The 17,301-nt window shown below is 41.5% G+C and overlaps 1 protein-coding gene across 1 annotated transcript; it reads right to left on the bottom strand.

Moving 5' to 3' along the window:
* Positions 1 to 4,048: 4,048 nt before the first annotated feature.
* foxi2 (forkhead box I2) lies at positions 4,049 to 8,737 on the bottom strand. The gene is made up of 2 exons (XM_088632692.1): positions 7,905 to 8,737; positions 4,049 to 5,876 (listed from the first exon to the last, which is right to left on the bottom strand). The coding sequence occupies exons 1-2, from the start codon at positions 8,494 to 8,496 to the stop codon at positions 5,326 to 5,328; spliced, it is 1,143 nt and encodes a 380-aa protein (XP_088488818.1). The 5' UTR covers positions 8,497 to 8,737; the 3' UTR covers positions 4,049 to 5,325.
* Positions 8,738 to 17,301: the final 8,564 nt, after the last annotated feature.

Below are 17,301 nucleotides of genomic sequence, written 5' to 3'. Positions count from 1 at the left end.
AACTTAAAAGGCTGTTGCAAGTATACTTTGGTAAAAACAAATTCTTTATTTTGCAGATTTCCTCTGGGTTCAATAGGTCTGTGTTGTTTTCTGCCTTTATTTTTTTTTTAAACATGCAGCTTCCAGGCCTGTGGTTCATCATTTCAGAAAGTCTATTAGATACAGAAATGTGAATCAGTGGTCATGGGTGTCTCCAGCAGACACCCCGCTCCTGGTCAGACAGACCTACAAGCATCACAGCTCTCTCCTGATCCCTGCACTATCTGCAACTGCAATTGACACATTTAGACACACCAGTCTAACCTACCTGGTCTATGAATTTTATACAGTAGGTGACGCATGCGTTGAAATTATTAGAACAGGGTATCTCAGATTTTGTTTCTTTACTATTATTGTATAACGCAGATGGATTTATGTCTTGAAAGAAGGCACAGATGGTTGTATTTTCTGGGTGAGATGGGGTGTTTCAAAGCGTGTGCCTGATGTTTAATAACACCCTATTAAAACAACAGCTGTCAGAAGAACCTCCACTAACCAGCAGTTTGTACACAGGGAGTGATTACAGGGAGGTGCAGGGAGGTGTAAGGCCCATCGCAGTTTGTATACTGGCTGTGATTACAGCTGTGAGCTCTATTCCTGGGTGCCAGTGCTTAGATACTCCTGTTTGTCAGCTCAATCCACCAATCAGGTGATCAAACCTGGCTGGAAAATGGAAGATCACGTGAGCACGCTCACTGACAGTGGACAAACGATTACAAAACATCTACCGTACATTACAATACAAACACATACTGCAATTGCCTTGGATAGAGATCTAGTTGAGACAGAAGATATTCTGAAACAGAATTGAATGAATATGTATGTTGCTCCAGTAGCCCACTCTGTGATAAAGGTCACAGAAGGCTATTTTCACAACACATTCACTTTATCAATCTGCCAAAGAGTCAAACCTCTCTGGGTGAAGATGTGCTTTCTCAGAGGATTATTTTCTTGTGTGATGTTTGGCCCTTGTCTCCCTGTAGAATTTGAAATGAGTGCTTGGAATGACCTTCTCCATAGCATTTAAGACATTCCTCTATGTTCCTGCTGCAGGACAGTCAGTTATTTTCTTTTCTAAGAAATGAGATGGCGTGCTGTAGGATGACTCAAGCCAATAAAGCATTTTGAATTTGCACGTAGCAATGCCTTCAGCTCTCCTTCGGCATTCCACCCTCCAGCTCCCGCCCTTGAACTCCCGCCTTTACACTATATATTCCCACACGCCCGGCCACGTATTTAAAACGGAATAATCACTGTTGTTAAAGGCATGATCGCTATCGTCAATCGGCCTCGGGTAGTCCTAACGGCCTGGGAGACAAGGACATCTCTCTTTAATCACTGAAGCAGCCCATGGCACCGGAGGAGAGTCGGGTTCCTCCTGCGGGCCCGCTTCCTGGGGATTTAAAACGCTTCTGCGAACGCGTGACGGAGGAGAAACTACTGTTTTGCGCTTTCTACTCCACTTTCCAATTAATGTCTTTGCCCCTCTGCTGCTCGCTCGTTACGTTTTGGACATGGAGACCTATCAATGCTAGATTCTCTCAGTCGAGTGTGTAGTCATCGAGGGGAAGTGATGAAGATGCTGTATTGTGTGAGTCCAAACACACCCTACTCTCACGTACACCTCGCTACTCTTTATTTTCAGTATGTTTTTTTCTTTTTTTTTTCAATGAAATACAAGTCTTCTAATTGCGCATATTTTATTCTTCTTTAGATGAAAAAGGTTACATTCTGAAAAAAAACATTATAATTCATTTCAATCAAAAATTACAATTTTAACAAGAATGGAATAATGGTTTTAATTAACGAAATTATTTTAGACCGAAATACTACGTGTGGTGAACAATCTATAGAAAATTCTTAATAGTTTGTAAAAAAATATCCCCTGTCAAACTCTGTGATAATGATTTGGACAGTGAAGACTTTAACGCATATGTCGGAAAAAACTGTATTATTTATTCATTTGCTTTTTGGATTATTAGTCTGGAAATCGAAATTAATTAGTCTAAAACAGGAATTCATAAAACAATAAAATTGATTAATTTTATGAGCACTCAACTTTTAAACAGCAGTATAGATTTGTATTTTTTAATGCAGAACAAATTAAATATACACGTCTTTTTTAATTTATATATATATTCTTATAAATTATGTATTTCTTAACTTTATTTGTTCATACAAAAAGGGAGGGTCGTAACTGTGGATTAAAAACGGATCAATTCTCAAATTAGAGAAGAAACTTTCTATTCTTTACTCTCATTGCGGGTTCAGCGGGGAATGTTTTGAGATTAATTTAGCAATCAATCATTGATTTAGCAATCTATGATTTAGGGTCTCAGATAGTCTAGCATTAATCTTGCGATCAAAATCTCCTTCAACGGGTCCTTTACAATCAACTGCAAACCAGCACAGACGTGTTCAGATATAGACTGGTCAATCAATAAACATTTTTAATCGTTTTCAGAATATTAACTTAGGATAACTTCCTCGTTGTGGGTTATTATTTTGTGGAAAAAAAACTGCTTAAAACGGTGAAAATCATAACCCCATATGAGACTGGATGAGATCCTAAAATCAATTAGCTGGATCATTTGTTGTCCTCGCGTTTGTAACTTCGTCGGCTCGTAGGATTTGTGATCTACGACTTCGACGACGTTCGCCGTTGTCTACACAAGCCTGGCTGAAGACACATTAGTGTCTAACAGACCCTAGCTCTTACAGTCCACACGCTCCCGGTGGCCTGTGTCCTGCTCCAGGCCCAGGTGTGCACCGCACTGCCCGAGTGAGACGAAAGCGCTCTCTCGCTCCCCTTATCACATGCTCTTGGAAGACGTCATTGGAACAGCAGAATGAAGCGTATTTTGTTTTCTGTATCAGGGTCTACATATTGAAATAAAAACTAAATCAGAATTTAGGCGTAAATAAATACATTGCTGTAATCTGCGTATTGATGAGTCTTATCCCAGCTGTTCCAAATCTCATTGAATGTCTGCCATTATAGTTTGGCACGGCGACTGTCTTTAGTTTATTGACCAATGTGAATTGTTTTATGTATAAGGGCCTCATTTTTTTCCTCTGGGTTTGTATTTATTTTATGTTTCTGCAGATTAAACCCCACAGCCCACAGGAGCTGCTCGGTGTTCGGCAGACAGGCCCAGCTGTCTCCCACGTATACTGTAGTCCTGTATTGTACTGTATGTCTAAATAGTCCTGACATGTACTGTATGTCTGGTCAGAAATGGATTTCCACACTTCATATGTACTGTACTAGACCACGACTCTGCAATCACCGTTGTACTTTACCCAATAAGCTTTTTCGAATTCTACTCAAATACTTCATGAGAAACCAAGCAAATAATTGGAAAGCGCTTCGTAACCGCTTTATAAATATAAGAGATTAGAACAACTATCATAACATTCCCATTATTTTATCTCTTTTAACATTTAGATTAACTTTCTTTTAGCCGTGTTCTTTATAACCGCTTATTTTTCTACAAATTGTCTTTGAACAGCCTTTGATCCACGTTCCTTAGAGGCGTTTCAGTGACGCCTCCTCCCCACCTTGGAGGTGGCGGATTTCTTCCATTATTGTGACGGATTTGTTTCCCGTTGAAACGTGCTCTGCCTTCACGCGTGTGCGGCGTTTTAGTGCAGCAAGTGCACCTCGCTTGAGGGCACAGCAGCAGCGCTCCACTGGGCTCCGAACCTGCAAACCCACAGCCGCCCAGGTTTGCCGCCTTTGCAAAACGTGCATGTAAGTGGAATATGGAACAAACTACGATATCATATTAAAACGATTAAATTCTCTCTTTTATAGAACATGTTGTCATTTTATGTAATGCTTCTCATGTCTTCACTTGACTGGCATTGTTCTCAACACCGGGTAGAGTGCCTGTTGCGTGAAATTATAGCGATCGTGCTTGTTATCTCTTCTTTTCTCCGTTATGTTATCCAGAGCCCACTGAAATGAACAGCACAGCCGTAAGAATCCCCTATTGTCTCTGTAAGGTTGTTCACTGTAAATTATTTTTAATTAAAAAAATACAACATGCACAGACATCCTTTGACTTGGCTTTTCTCATTCTGTTTACTAACCTCTTCAATTAGTCTGAGCAACCATAGATGACATTTATTTGGCTGAGACAATAAAAGATTTTATAATGAAGAGGTTTCAAGCAAACAGGCGTGCGCCGCTAGTTCAGGCTTCCTAAAGCTGTCAAAACGTCACCGCCGGTAAATCTCCGCCAGTTCTGGCGCCAGATCTGATCAGCAGCTCGGCTTTCACTCTGCAACGCGTTGGGTCTAGTTCAGCAACACTTCTCGGATACACTTTGTCACACAATTTGAGATGCTTGGCTACACAACTGAAAAAACAGTGCAATCGAGTTTCACGCTCTGTTCTTCCTTTATTACTACATCTTTAGATACGGAACTTTTTAAAACCATTTTGCCTATAAAACTACTTAGGAAAACCTTACATTTGTACACCGCTATACATTTTATATAAATAATACAAATTTAGAAGCATAATTTACAAAAATAAAAAATACAAAATATATATTTATATTTACACGAGTATCAAACTAGAAACAGGTGTAAAACGTGATATAAAACCCGTTTGCTGTACTACAAATACTTTAAAAAATACGTTGCAGGAAGACGGTGACGGGCTACTGTGTGTTTTGCTTTGGCAGACTGGAATTCAAGACTTGTCCACAGAAGTCAGAATTTAAAAGACCAGGCTTGAAAGGCACATCTCCCCCAGAACAGCCGTCCTGTCCGGGTCCCGCTAAGGGCACAGATCCCTCGGCCGACTGGAACACCGAAGTCCACCAAGCAGGCAGGACAGTTCACGTCTATGTGCATCAAGGTTTAATATTCCTTTACAATGTAAGGGTACGGACGCTACAAGTGCACCGTTTCCGACTGTTTTGCCTTGGTTCATCCATGTTGTAGGTCACAACACGACGGCTGAAGTAAAGGAGGTGCGGGGAAGTGGGGGAGGTGTGTGTGTGTGGGGGGGGGAATCGCTGCTTCACGGAATCGCGTCGAGTTCCTTGGAAGAGCTAACGCAAAAGAGCGGTTCTGGTGCACAGTTAGTACAGTCACGGTTCCACTCGTGCATGTTCTCTTTAAAGAAGGTAAAAGGGCGCTTAGGTCTCGCCTGTCAGTGCCTGATGATAGAGGAACCCGAACCCAGTCCCCGGCCCTGGTCCACCAGCGAACATCCCTGTCCAGGGGAGAACGACATTTTTGTAAGACACTCCACTCCGGCTTCAGCTGCCCTTACACCTCAGTGCCCTCCCTGGGGTATATGAGACTGTTCACGCTGAAACTGTTGTAGAAGTGGCCATTGAACTGGTTGCCCTGGCCGCTGCTGAATGAGTTGTAGTAGACGCTGCGGCCAAGCTGCAGGCTGTCTGTCAGCTCAGCGCTGCCGCTTTCTTGCTGGGAGTTGGCAGGGTACGGACTCAGAGCCGAGATGTTCCTGGCGGACAACTCGTTCACCAGTCCAAGGGACCCCTGCCTGTTCACAGAACCGGAGCCGAGGCCCGTCATGCTACTGAAGAAGCTGTTGAAGCAGGGGGCAGAGGGCAGGCCGGGAGGAGAGGAGCTCTTGTGATCCTCTGTGGCGGTGTCTAGCTCCGGGGAGGAAGGCTCCAGGAGCGTCGGGCTGTCGGCTGGCTTGACGGTTGGGTTCGATCGGCTCTCGTCAGGTTTGGCGTTAGCAGGAGCCCCACTACTCGAGTCCGACCTGCGCTTCCTCTTCCTGCGGAAGTTCCCGTTATCAAACATCTTTTCACAGTTGGGATCCAAGGTCCAGTAGTTACCTTTTCCTGTAAAGACACAGAAACGTCGTAATTCGACGTTTACATTTACATCTACAGTATACCAATTTCCATACGCAATTTCATTGTAATACACTGCTAAGCTCCATCTGACAGTTCCTAACAACTCACTTTCTACAGGACACATTAAAATAACACTAAGATGTACACTAGTTACAGTCATCATGTACATAAACATCACATTCCAAAATGCACCGTTTTCCAAACCAAGGTAACATAAAAGAGTAACCATTTAAATCATCATCCCAAATGTTAAACCACCAAAAACATTCAGATTTAAACTAGAGAATAATTGCCCCATTTTCGCCTCTTCAGCAAATCTCACAAAAGTATGTATTAAGTAAATGTTTAGTCAAGGGAGTGACAATGTGGAAGCCTTAATGACAAAATCTCCAGCGCTAAATAAAAAGTGCTGCTTCAGCACGGGTGGAGTGATTTAGTTCCGACGCTCAAAGAAGTTCGGCAACAACGGCAATTACGTTTTAAGTTTTAGATACGCACTATTAGATATGTTATCAATTAATCTACAAAATAGATTGTTACTGAAATCACAAAAACTCCCAAAATAAGACCCCTTCTGATTGTGCGGTGCGGTGTAAGACTGTCAAAGAAGCCCACATCAGAAGTCTGACATCAGGAAGAATTTGATCGCGAAACGCGATTTGAAATCACAAAACCTGTAAATACTATATAGAGTGCGCGTGATTAGGCCCGAACTGCTTCTGATCGGGCCAGGAACAGAACTGAACGCAGAATGGGTCTCTTCATGAATTTCTCTCCATGAGTTTTCCAGAGCCCGCAGTGCTTAGGCTATTTATCACACCTCTTGAAGGTCGGTGCTCTGACCCCTCGCGCTTTTCATTCTCACGCGTCAAGTGCGCAAATGGGGCGAGGAATCCAACTGTCTAAGACAGCAGTTCTATCTCACCGCCGCTTCCCCGCCTGCTCGCAGAAAACTGGTTTTCTTCGTTTCTGTGCAGGTCTGAAGTCACCGTTTGTCTTTTAGAAGGCTGATCAAAGGGTTGGGTTAGCACTTCAGTGAAGCTGTGTTTGGCTTTGGTTTAAGATATTGTAAAGAAGTAAAGGAAAGCAGTACTCTTTTTAGTTGAGCAAAATCAGCTCGTCGTCCTTGGAAAAGCCAATCCAAGCATTTTAAAGACAATGAAGTGAAGTAAAGTGAATGGAGCTTTCTCAGCTGATATGGCGTGTGAATAATATTGAGCCACACGAGGTGAATTGACATAGTATTTGTAAGAAACATACTAGGGATGCAATACGTAAGTATTGGGATCAATAACATTTATTCGGTTGTTAGTTTTGTCTCACTCTGTGTATTTTAATGGTGATTAAGTGTGTATTAATATTTAGAAGAATAATACATAAGTGGAGCCTGTAGTTGAAGTACCTTCGCATCTTTATATACTGCATATCTCTTCTTTATTTAAACACATGCCGACTTTTTCTTGTTATGCTTAACACCTGATGTTTACAAAAAGTGTTGCTAATATTGTTTAATGTTGTACATAGTTTTATTTTTAGAAAGGAAGTTTAAGACCTATTATGTAAAGTACACGGCATGTTTATTTGTATTGTATCAGATTGGGTTTTCTGGTTTGAATCTGTAGTCCTGAATATTCCACGGCGTGTCTTATGCGTTTATCAGTTGCGGCTTGTGGCTGGACAAAAATGTTATTTTGCTCTGATAAAATTAATTGTGATTAGTTGATATCGCTGATTAATAAACGTTATGCATCATGTAGCTGTCTATTGAAGGCCACTGTAAGGCGTGAGATTCTGTCTGAGATGACTCTTTTTTCACCTGTTGGATTGATATTTAATGTTAGGCTATGTTTGAAAAAAGGTGTTAACTGAAGAGTGTTGACTCTGACTGACAATAATATGGCCTATAATAATATGATATACATAACATGGACATATAATAATATGACACGACTGACAATAATATGGGCCATTCTCAGAACCGAACGTGTATAAGTGGACCGGACTTTGACCCACCTGGATCGTCCTCGTCGCGGGGGACCTTCTTGAAGCAGTCGTTCAGCGAGAGGTTGTGGCGGATGGAGTTCTGCCAGCCCGCTTTACTCTTCTTGTAGAAGGGGAAGTTGTCCGCCACGTACTGGTAGATCTGGCTAAGAGTCAACTTCTTCTCCGGAGCGTTCTGTATGGCCATCGCGATCAGGGCCGAGTAGGAGTAAGGGGGTCTCACCAGCTTCAGCAGCTCCTCCTGGCTGGCTATGGACAGCCAACCCAGATCGGCTCCCCCGAATCCCGACGAGTTCGGCAGGAACTGTCGCTGGGAGCCGTACGAAGGCGGCATGAAGGAAGCTGAGTTGTTCCCATGGAGGTATGAAGTGGACGAGTTCACCCCAGGCCCGTTGAGCCACAGGTAGGGGTTGGAAGACGGCGCGTAGTCCCCCAGTCCGTAGCCACCGGGTCTCTGCGTGCTGTGCAAGCTCTGCTGGTGGTACATGCTGAAATTGTCGCAGTACACAGCCATTTCAGGGGCTTCCTGGGTGCTCTTGAGGTGAGGATTGTGCGGGCTTGGTGCTGGTGAACTGTGGTGGGCTTGCGAGTCAATGGAGTTCATAATCCCCACAGGCAGCCCTGCTATGGCACAAAATGAACGTTTCCTCTCGGGCTGTGTTTACTCTTCAAGTTAGCAACAGCAACAATAAGTTCCAAGCGGACCGCGCAGGAATCCGGTTTTTATATCCCCTGCGAGCGCAGGAGGCTGACGGCCGGGTGCAAATAGTACGAAGCTGAGAGTCAACCAATCCGAAATTCGCATCCCCAGGACTGGGCGTGCTCAAAGATGCCTCACCACCAATGACAGACAAGGCAGGGGCGCTTCATTTCATTCATGATTCGGCACAGGGAGAGCGCAGGGGAGACGGAGGGCGGGACGCAGTAACAGAGAAGTCGCCAGGCAAAGAGCAACACCTTGCGCGTTCTCACTCAGGGATCCCTCTGATGAGTAACTTTAGCCGCACAGCTTTAGCTTTTCTGTCAGTGTGTCGAGTCGAGCGTATCAAGCGCTCCACAGGTATCCTCTTTCTATTTTTAAAGACATATTTTCGAAAAGGTGAATTGAAACGAGAATAACAACGAGATCCTATCACCCTGAGATTAAAATTCAAATGGTCATTTTTTTTCAAATATTCGGTTCTAAAATCCCCAAGATTGACATTAGAACGGATTTAATGTTACAATATCAAACGCAACGAACACACATTTAAAGTATAATGGGAGCTTTTTATTCATCAGAGTGTTCCTCAGAGTTTCCATCAGATCCATAATTGTGAGCGTATGAATTTAAATACGCTCAGGTATTTTTCAATTCGAAAAACTGTCATTTGAAGTTAGAGACCTCGACGGCGATGATGATGATGATGATGATGATGATGATTATTGCTGGAGGTTTTGTTCGGAGTAAGCAGCGCGTACTTGTATTTTGAGAGGAATCGTCGTCTCTGGTTGTCCCAGTTGTGCCGAACCTTCATGCTCAGAAATTCAGATTCAAAGAGTTTTAATACTACGACCGACAAATTATAGTAAAAACACAGTGGACACCCGGCGTCTCGCGCCTGTTGCTTGCCGGGATAGGCCCCGGCTCCCTGTGACCCCGAATTGGACGATGAATGGACATACTGGAAATTTACAGTACGGACATCGCATACAACATTGGCTACAGTATAACGAACTTCAGGTTGTCGGCGCTGTGGGCTACCGCATCTGCCCCCGAACGAGTGAAGGAGATCGCACTGAGCAGTTTTTCTTTTCCATCACAATCCCAAAAAATCTAAAAATACAAAACTATTACTTCGTTAACCACAATTATCCTGTGCGCAGTTAAAAAGCGCAGCTAAAACAAAAAATATTATAGAGAAAAATGATCTGCAAACCCTTGCCGAGAGCAATAATAAAATATTAATGTTTTTATTAGTGAATAGTTAATAGTTAAATGTATATGCTGCTTTTTAGACACACCTGTTACACATAATGAGAAAAAAAACGTTAACATTTAAACGCGAGTGTAAATTGCTACACAAAATTTTATATTTAACTTCATTCTGCAATTTCATTTTTAAAATACATTGTAAGACGGTTTTAAAATTAATGTTTAACACGAAAATGAAATAGTTTATTTTAATTAAGGTGTATAAGTTTGATTGTGCTTAAGGTCGCTATTTTGCTGTCATTATTTTCATTATTAATAGTGATAGATTTGTCTAAACAGCGAAAGCGAGTAACTATAAAGGTTGTCTGAAAGAGCATTTTAAAAAATATCTTAAAGATTAAAGATTTTAAAACCGATTAAATGTTTCGATTTCTTGTGTGATTTTATTAAATGTACATTATTCAGATATTTTAAACTATCAAAACGAATCTTCATTAATCTCAGCAACAATTCTTTCACATTGACAAAGATATGCAAAATGAGTGGTTTCTAGTTAATTTGTTTTCTTTTCCTTCTTGTCCTGTGATTAATTAAATGTATGTAACGTTAGAAAATAATGAAGCAAAGAATGTTTTCTTTAGTAACTAACACTAAACTACCAAGCGATTTTTGTCACACAGTCTTAAAAACATTTATTATTGTTTTTCAGCTAGCTGCGTCACTGTACACCAGTCATGTGTGGCTTTTTTACAGATAAAAATATTATTTACGGAAAACCTTTACTCTTCTAATTCTGCACCACCCTTGGTGCAATTCGCAACAGGAAATGAATTCTCTTTCGCTTAGCAAAGAGCGGGCAAAAGTCTGCACCTTAAATTACTTGATGGATAGATTTATATTAAAAAGAATGTTTATTAAAAAGTTTAACCACTCTGAAAAAAAAAAACAGTAATGAAGAAAATACATTACATGTAACAATACTTCAAAGGAAATCAAGATAAAAATATCAGAAATTAATTTCAATTCTACCAGCAAGAAATACATTATTTTAAATAAAAATATCCTCAGTTAAAGATTAACACCAGCGGCATCAGCTGCACAGAGAACATTTAAAAATAAATATCACATTGATAAACGTAATTTTCTAAAAATTAAAATCCACTTTATATATACAGTACAGTATAAAAAGCATTTTAAGAATAGGAAATAAACATTTAGAATCAGCATAATGATAGACTAGTCATTAATCATTTTAACACTTAACATAATTTAAACATTTTTACAAATTAGTCTTGGTCATTAGGTTGTAGATGTCAAAGTATGAATTATAATTGTAAATAAAACGTGATTAATGCCACGCAATGTCAGGTGTGATGAGTTATTATAATGTTAACCTTGATAAATATTTCCTTCTTTTCATACAGAAGCAACAAAAAAATTTCATTTCAGTACCACCTCCCCAGTAAGGACATCAATCTGAGTGTGTGTCTGAGCAGGTATGATGAAGATATTTTGTCTTTAGATCGGCATATGTTTGTTTGGGAGAAAGGACTGGTCTCTGTTGGAGAAGAGAGATGGGGCTGGTGTCCTGGAAGGGCTCTGCTGGGGGCAATTTTACCCTCTTACCCTGGGGGAGGACCAGTGTCCTTAAAGGGTACTTCTGGGGCACTTTTACACTCTTACCCCAGGGGAGGACCAGTGTCCTGGAAGGGCACTGCTGGGGCACTTTTACCCTCTTACCCCAGGGCCAGAGCAGCAGTGTGTTCACAGGAAATCTTGTCCATTCAGGAGTTCTTGTCCTTGTTCTTGCCCTGTTGTCTTTTTCTTACTGCCCACTGTATCATTTGTTTTAGAATGTTTTCATTCAGTTTCACCATGTTTTCTAAACGTAAAGAAAAAAAAACTCAGAGCGAGCGACTTACTTCTGCACACTGCTGTGAGATCCACAGTGGTAAACTGTGCAGCACTGGGTTCTGTCCCTACTTGTGTCGAGCCTCTGTCTTTCAGAAACACGTCTGGCTTGACAGGTTTCCTGTGAATCTGTACGATAAACCTGAAATTAATGCCTTTCTGCGAACTGTAAAAACTTAAGAGTTTCACTAAAATGCAAGCCAGTGGACACAAGGGTGAAACATCCAGCTCAGAGGAGGAGTGCACTGTGAGCTGCAGAGATAGAGGAATAGAGAGATGGAGGGATGGAGAGATAGAGTGGCCTGGTGCTGGAGTGAGGAAGTACACTGAAAGCTGGAGAGCTGGAGGGATGGAGAGATAGAGAGATGGTCTGTTGCTGGAGTGAGGCGGTGCACTGTGAGATGCAGAGATGAGAGATAGAGAGATGGCCTGGTGCTGGAAAGAGGGTGTGCTAGTGTTTCTGCAGAGTGAGTGACAAGCCTTTGATGTGAAGCTCTCATCTCCCAGGCAGATCCAGCAGGTGCACTCACCCAGACATCCAGACACCCAGCCTCAGCCGCCACCCACCCCTGTCTCGGACTCGTCTCAGACCCCCCTCCTCTGCCTGCTCCCTCCCAGGACCCAGGTCCTCTGAAACCTCAGAACGTCAATACCTGGCCATGTACAGATGTGAAACAGATGTATATTTTAATTGAAAATGAAATTCAAATACAAATTCTCATTTTAATTAAACATTGCAAGAGGTAGAGAAATCTGAAGTGGAGCTCCATGGTCTGTAACAGCCAATCTGGTGGGTTCAGTGCTATTCCTGGACCTCTGCAAGGACATCTGAGCCGAGACAAACAAACTGGGCAGCCTTGGTGTTTTAAATCACTGCAGATCTAAAGAGCTTCTTGAAGTTTCCAGAGTATCAATTTCATCTGTGGGGATGGAGAGGGTCTTTCAGACACCCACAAGCCATTGTATGAAGAAGTCCTTCCTATTGTCAGTTTGAAATGTGCATCCCTGTAGTGTTTTCTGGCTCTTATTTCACTGATGATCCTTATCTGATCCTTATCCACAGAATGTAGAGAAGCAGACAGGATATGAGTATATACACTTAAAGGAGAAGCATGCATCTCATGAGATATGTTAAAAGTTAAATGTTAAAACGATATTAAGAATATAGTGCTGAGAATTTCAGTCACCATGTTACAAAAAAGGCACTGTTGTTCTGGAATCAGTCCAGAGAAGAGCAGAGGGACTTGAGGAAATTACATTTTTCAGTCTTGAACAGAGAAGACTACGAGGGACCTGATACAAGAATTTACAATCCTCAAAGGCACCGACAAAGTAAGCCCAGCAGTCTTCAGAAGGAAAAGTGTTTCATGAACTAAAGGACACAAGTGGGGATGATGGATGATGGAAAGTGGATTCAGTGCTGAGTACGGGAGGCACTTCTTTACACAAAGATTTGTAGGGGTATATAACAACTTGACCAGCCATTTAGTTGAATGTTGTTGATGTTCTTTTTCAAAACACAGCAGGGTGAGATCCTGAGATCAACTAGCTACTAAGAACCAAAGGAGCTAAATGTGTCAAATTACCTTCTTTTGTTTATAATCTGATTTATTTTGTGAAGAATACCTCCGGATGATTTTGTAGCAGATTTTTAAAATCAATTTATTCCTGTTTTATATCCACACAATTTCCTGTTTTCAGCGGGAAATTGTGTGGATATAAATGACTGCAATCTAAATGGATCTGGGTGCACTTTAATTACAGTTAGTGATACGGTTAGTATGTGGGGTGTTAATGTATTCAGAAGAGTGTTACAAGGGATTCATCAGTTTTCTTCTTATATATTTTGTTATTCTGTGCATGTGAACAGATTTACTAGAAACGTCTAGGATTGTAGAAGAACTTCTTTACTGGGTACTGGTGTGACTGTCTCCTTGTGCTTGGCCTCCTCACAAAGTGCTGGTGCTCTGGTTTCCTCCCCCAGTCCAGAGAGTGGGTTTGTGTCTGTGTGTGCCCTGCCATAGACTGGCATCATGGGTGCATCCTGCCTTGCCAGCTCCCTCATGAATCCTCAAATGGACAAAGTGGTAAACAATGACTAAGAAGGAAAGGAAAAACGAGCATCATCATCTTCCAATTAGAGTTTATAAAAAGTACTTGTCAAGAAGAGGGGACCCTCTTCATTCTACAGTCAGGTGTAGTCCTCATCGGGGAAATACACAGTTGCCACTCTGCAGCAGCAATCCCCTGCACACAGATCTGGGGGAGGAGAGAGAAACTGCTTCCCCTACTGAGTTCAGGGGGAATTTTTTGGGGGGTCCAGCCAGGACGAGGATCATGCCAGTGCCTTTTACAAACCATGTCAGGGGGTTTTTACCTACCAGGCAGACAGCATCTGTGTTTTACAGCTCATCTGACTGATTAAAAAAAACAACTGAAAATGAAATTTGATGCTATGTTTATCCCTTGAAAATTTGCATTATAAAGCAGTTAGAAAATTCATGCTGGCCTGTGAAGTGTACTAGCAACCCAGAAGAGTCTCTGCGTGAGTCTCTGACTCTTGCCTAGGTTGCAGATGACCTCCTGATGTCCGTCAACCGTAAGTTCCACCAACAAAATGAGACATTAAGTTTTCGTCTGAGCAATACATTTGAAATAATATGCTTTAAAGATAATAAATGTTAGTCAGTTAGTTGCCTGAATTATGTTGGGGGACTGGAGGCTTCTGACAAAGAGAGGTATTCAGGTGTTAAAATGCTGATGATCTCAGGGTGGTTGTGAAACAGCTCTTCACTGACCTCAGCTCCAACCGTCTCTCAAGTTACTGTTGCAGCACTTCTGCCACCCTGTGGTTATGCTTTATAGTTGCATGCAAGCCTTAAAGGAAGATGTGCTATACACTAGTTTCCTATTTCCTTTTTTAGTCTTTATTGACCAGGAAAGAAGGCAGCATAGTGGTGCAATGGCTAGCCTTGCTACCCTGCAGAGCTGGGGTCCTGGGTTAAATTCTGGACCTTGCACCCATTGCTTGCTGGGATAGATGTCTGCTGCCTTTTGACCCCTTGAATTGGATAAAGTGGTTAGAAAATGAATAGATGACTAGAAAAGTAAATGTCCATTACCATTGCTACGGCTTTATATTAGGTGTTGTGCAAAACATATTAATTTAATGGCTGATCTCAAAAACTGTCATAATCCTTTATTGAACCAGAAGAATGACTTAATGACGAGCTGGTTAAGATCAGTCCTGCAATGGACAGGCGTCCCATCCAGCATGCACCCTGCCTCTGGCTCCCTGACACCCAGAACTGGAAGAAGGTTTTTAGATTTAAGGTTAGAAGATGGATGGATGGACCTGGCCAAGAGGCTTCGTACCGCAGTAGCACAGTGAGACGAGCAGTGAGATAAAGAAAAGATCAATCAATACAAGGTTAATAACAGACAAGGAGAAAATACAGCAGGACAGGGCTGGGTTAACAAGCGCAGGGGTCAGGTGGAAAATATTTAACCACACAACTGAAACTCCCTCAAATACACAAGTGGTCCTGGCTTGTTCTCGAGGTTGCTCTAGTCATAAGTGGACTGAAATTACTTGCACCCAGAGTTTGTGGTTGCACATAGAACTGGGAATTATTCTTAATTATTATAATCAACACCTCTACTATTCTAGAGAAACCTCCTGGTCTTTGTCAATTCTTGTCCAAAGGATGGTATCTTTTTTTACAACATAGTGTCCCCATCACTATACTGGGGCATTAGGACCCACACAGATCCTAGCTGTGCACCCCCTGCTGGTCCCACCTACTAACACCAACCTTAGCTTTCCCCGGAGGTCTCGCATTCCAATACTGCCCAGCCTCACACCTCCTTATCTTCAGGGTGTTGCCAGTTGTCAGTTGCAAGTTGCAGGATGATATAACTGTTGGCACCATGTACTACGTGGACATTGTCACATTGGCTGAAATCGAACCCTAATGCATGGCAGGTGAGAATTATGTGTGGTGAGCTTTCTGGTGCATTATACCTGCCATCGCATCATCCAGGTGGATGCTGCACATTGGTGGTGGTGGAGGGGAGTCCCCATTACCTGTAAAGCACTTTGAGTGGAGTGTCCAGAAAAGCGCTAAATAAGTGTAAGCAATTATTATTATTATATTTATTCTACCACTGAACCACTAATACTTATAATTCTTAATATTACCAAGGCATTTTTGCAGTTAAAGATGCACATAAAACCAGTTTTTAGTCTGTAGAGAGGATCATATCAGTGATCAGTAACAGCCTTGTGCCGGTTGCTTACCTAGATAACCTCTGGCTTTCCACTGATGGGTGGATCAGTGATGTGGAGGGTGGCTGTGCTCCAACTCACAGCAGAGCTATTTAATACATTATGTTTTTTGTAAACATCACTACACTCCAAGATGGGGAATACAGACATTTGAAATGATACGACCTAAAGGAACAGGTAAAACACAATTTGGGTTGATAAAGGACACTCAGACATGACTTTAGCTTTAGCTTTCCTCCTAGGAATGGCAAATATTAAAACACTGTTCAAGCAGATCCTTAGATATTTCTAAAGCATTTCTTGTTCCAAGTTTAGCTTAAAGTAAAAAAAAAACAGTGATAGTTACTAAATGAGCTCAATTTAGTTTTCATTGAAAAGCAAACATTTAGTTTTATAAGTGTTTAGTAGAAAACACAGTTCACAAGCCAGCAGAATGGTATTGGAACTGAAGGTACCGATGATATAGTCAGTGCAGTGGAGTATAAAATGTTATTGGAGTTGTTGGTGTGGAGGTGGATGTGCGAGTTGCCTGTAGTTGGAACAGTAGAGAAAAAGGAGGATTTGGTTTTGCTGCTAAATTTGGAATCATGCTAGCTTTAATTCAGAGTTGCCATCTTAAATTATATTTAAATAATCAATCTTCGTGAACTGCTTAGGGTCCTTAAGGAAGGAATAAAAACATCTGAACCTCACAATGTGTGTACTCTTGAAGGAAATATCATTAAGCAATCTTTAAAACGGGTATTCGAGAGGTTACAAATATTTTGCAGCACTTCATTAGGTTATTTTGACAAAAAACATAAACTTTAAAAACATTTATAATAAGAATTTAAGGAAGATTAAAGCAGCTTCTAATATATGCTATGAAATAGTGATCGCTATGATCCTTACTGAATACAGCTGGATAATATGGTTGATATTTTTTGGAGTGCTGTAACTATACTGTCAAGAGAGGCTGACTTAAAATATTTTATGACTTTGGGTTAATAATAATTGGGTTGATTATAATCTCAAAAGCTCTGCTTAGTAGGAGATTGCACATCTTTTTGCTTTATTTTAAAATTAATAATTGAACCTCCTTTGATCACCCATGTACTTGCACTCCGAACTCTTCATGTATTATATGGGCCTATTTAGCTCCTCTAATGAGGCAAAGCCGACGTCCATTCCTTGACTGTGACTTTAAGACCAAGAACGGCAGGAAATTAAAAACCGCCCCTTTGCTTCCTTCAACCAATCAAACAGTTCAGCAGACAGGAAACAGGGACTCAATCCAGGAATGATGAAACAATAGC

Source organism: Lepisosteus platostomus, chromosome 1 (genome assembly GCF_059453375.1).
Source record: "Lepisosteus platostomus isolate fLepPlt1 chromosome 1, fLepPlt1.hap1, whole genome shotgun sequence".
In the NCBI taxonomy this organism is placed as follows: domain Eukaryota; kingdom Metazoa; phylum Chordata; class Actinopteri; order Semionotiformes; family Lepisosteidae; genus Lepisosteus; species Lepisosteus platostomus.
Note: the sequence above shows the minus strand (reverse complement) of the source record. Positions and strands in the feature narration are given on the sequence as shown.

Coding starts and splice junctions, on each gene's coding strand:
- foxi2 (XM_088632692.1), bottom strand. CDS start 8,496: ATGAACTCCATTGACTCGCAAGCCCACCACAGTTCACCAGCACCAAGC. Junction 5,877..7,904: donor CCGCGACGAGGACGATCCAG/GTGGGTCAAAGT, acceptor GTGTCTTTACAG/GAAAAGGTAACTACTGGACC.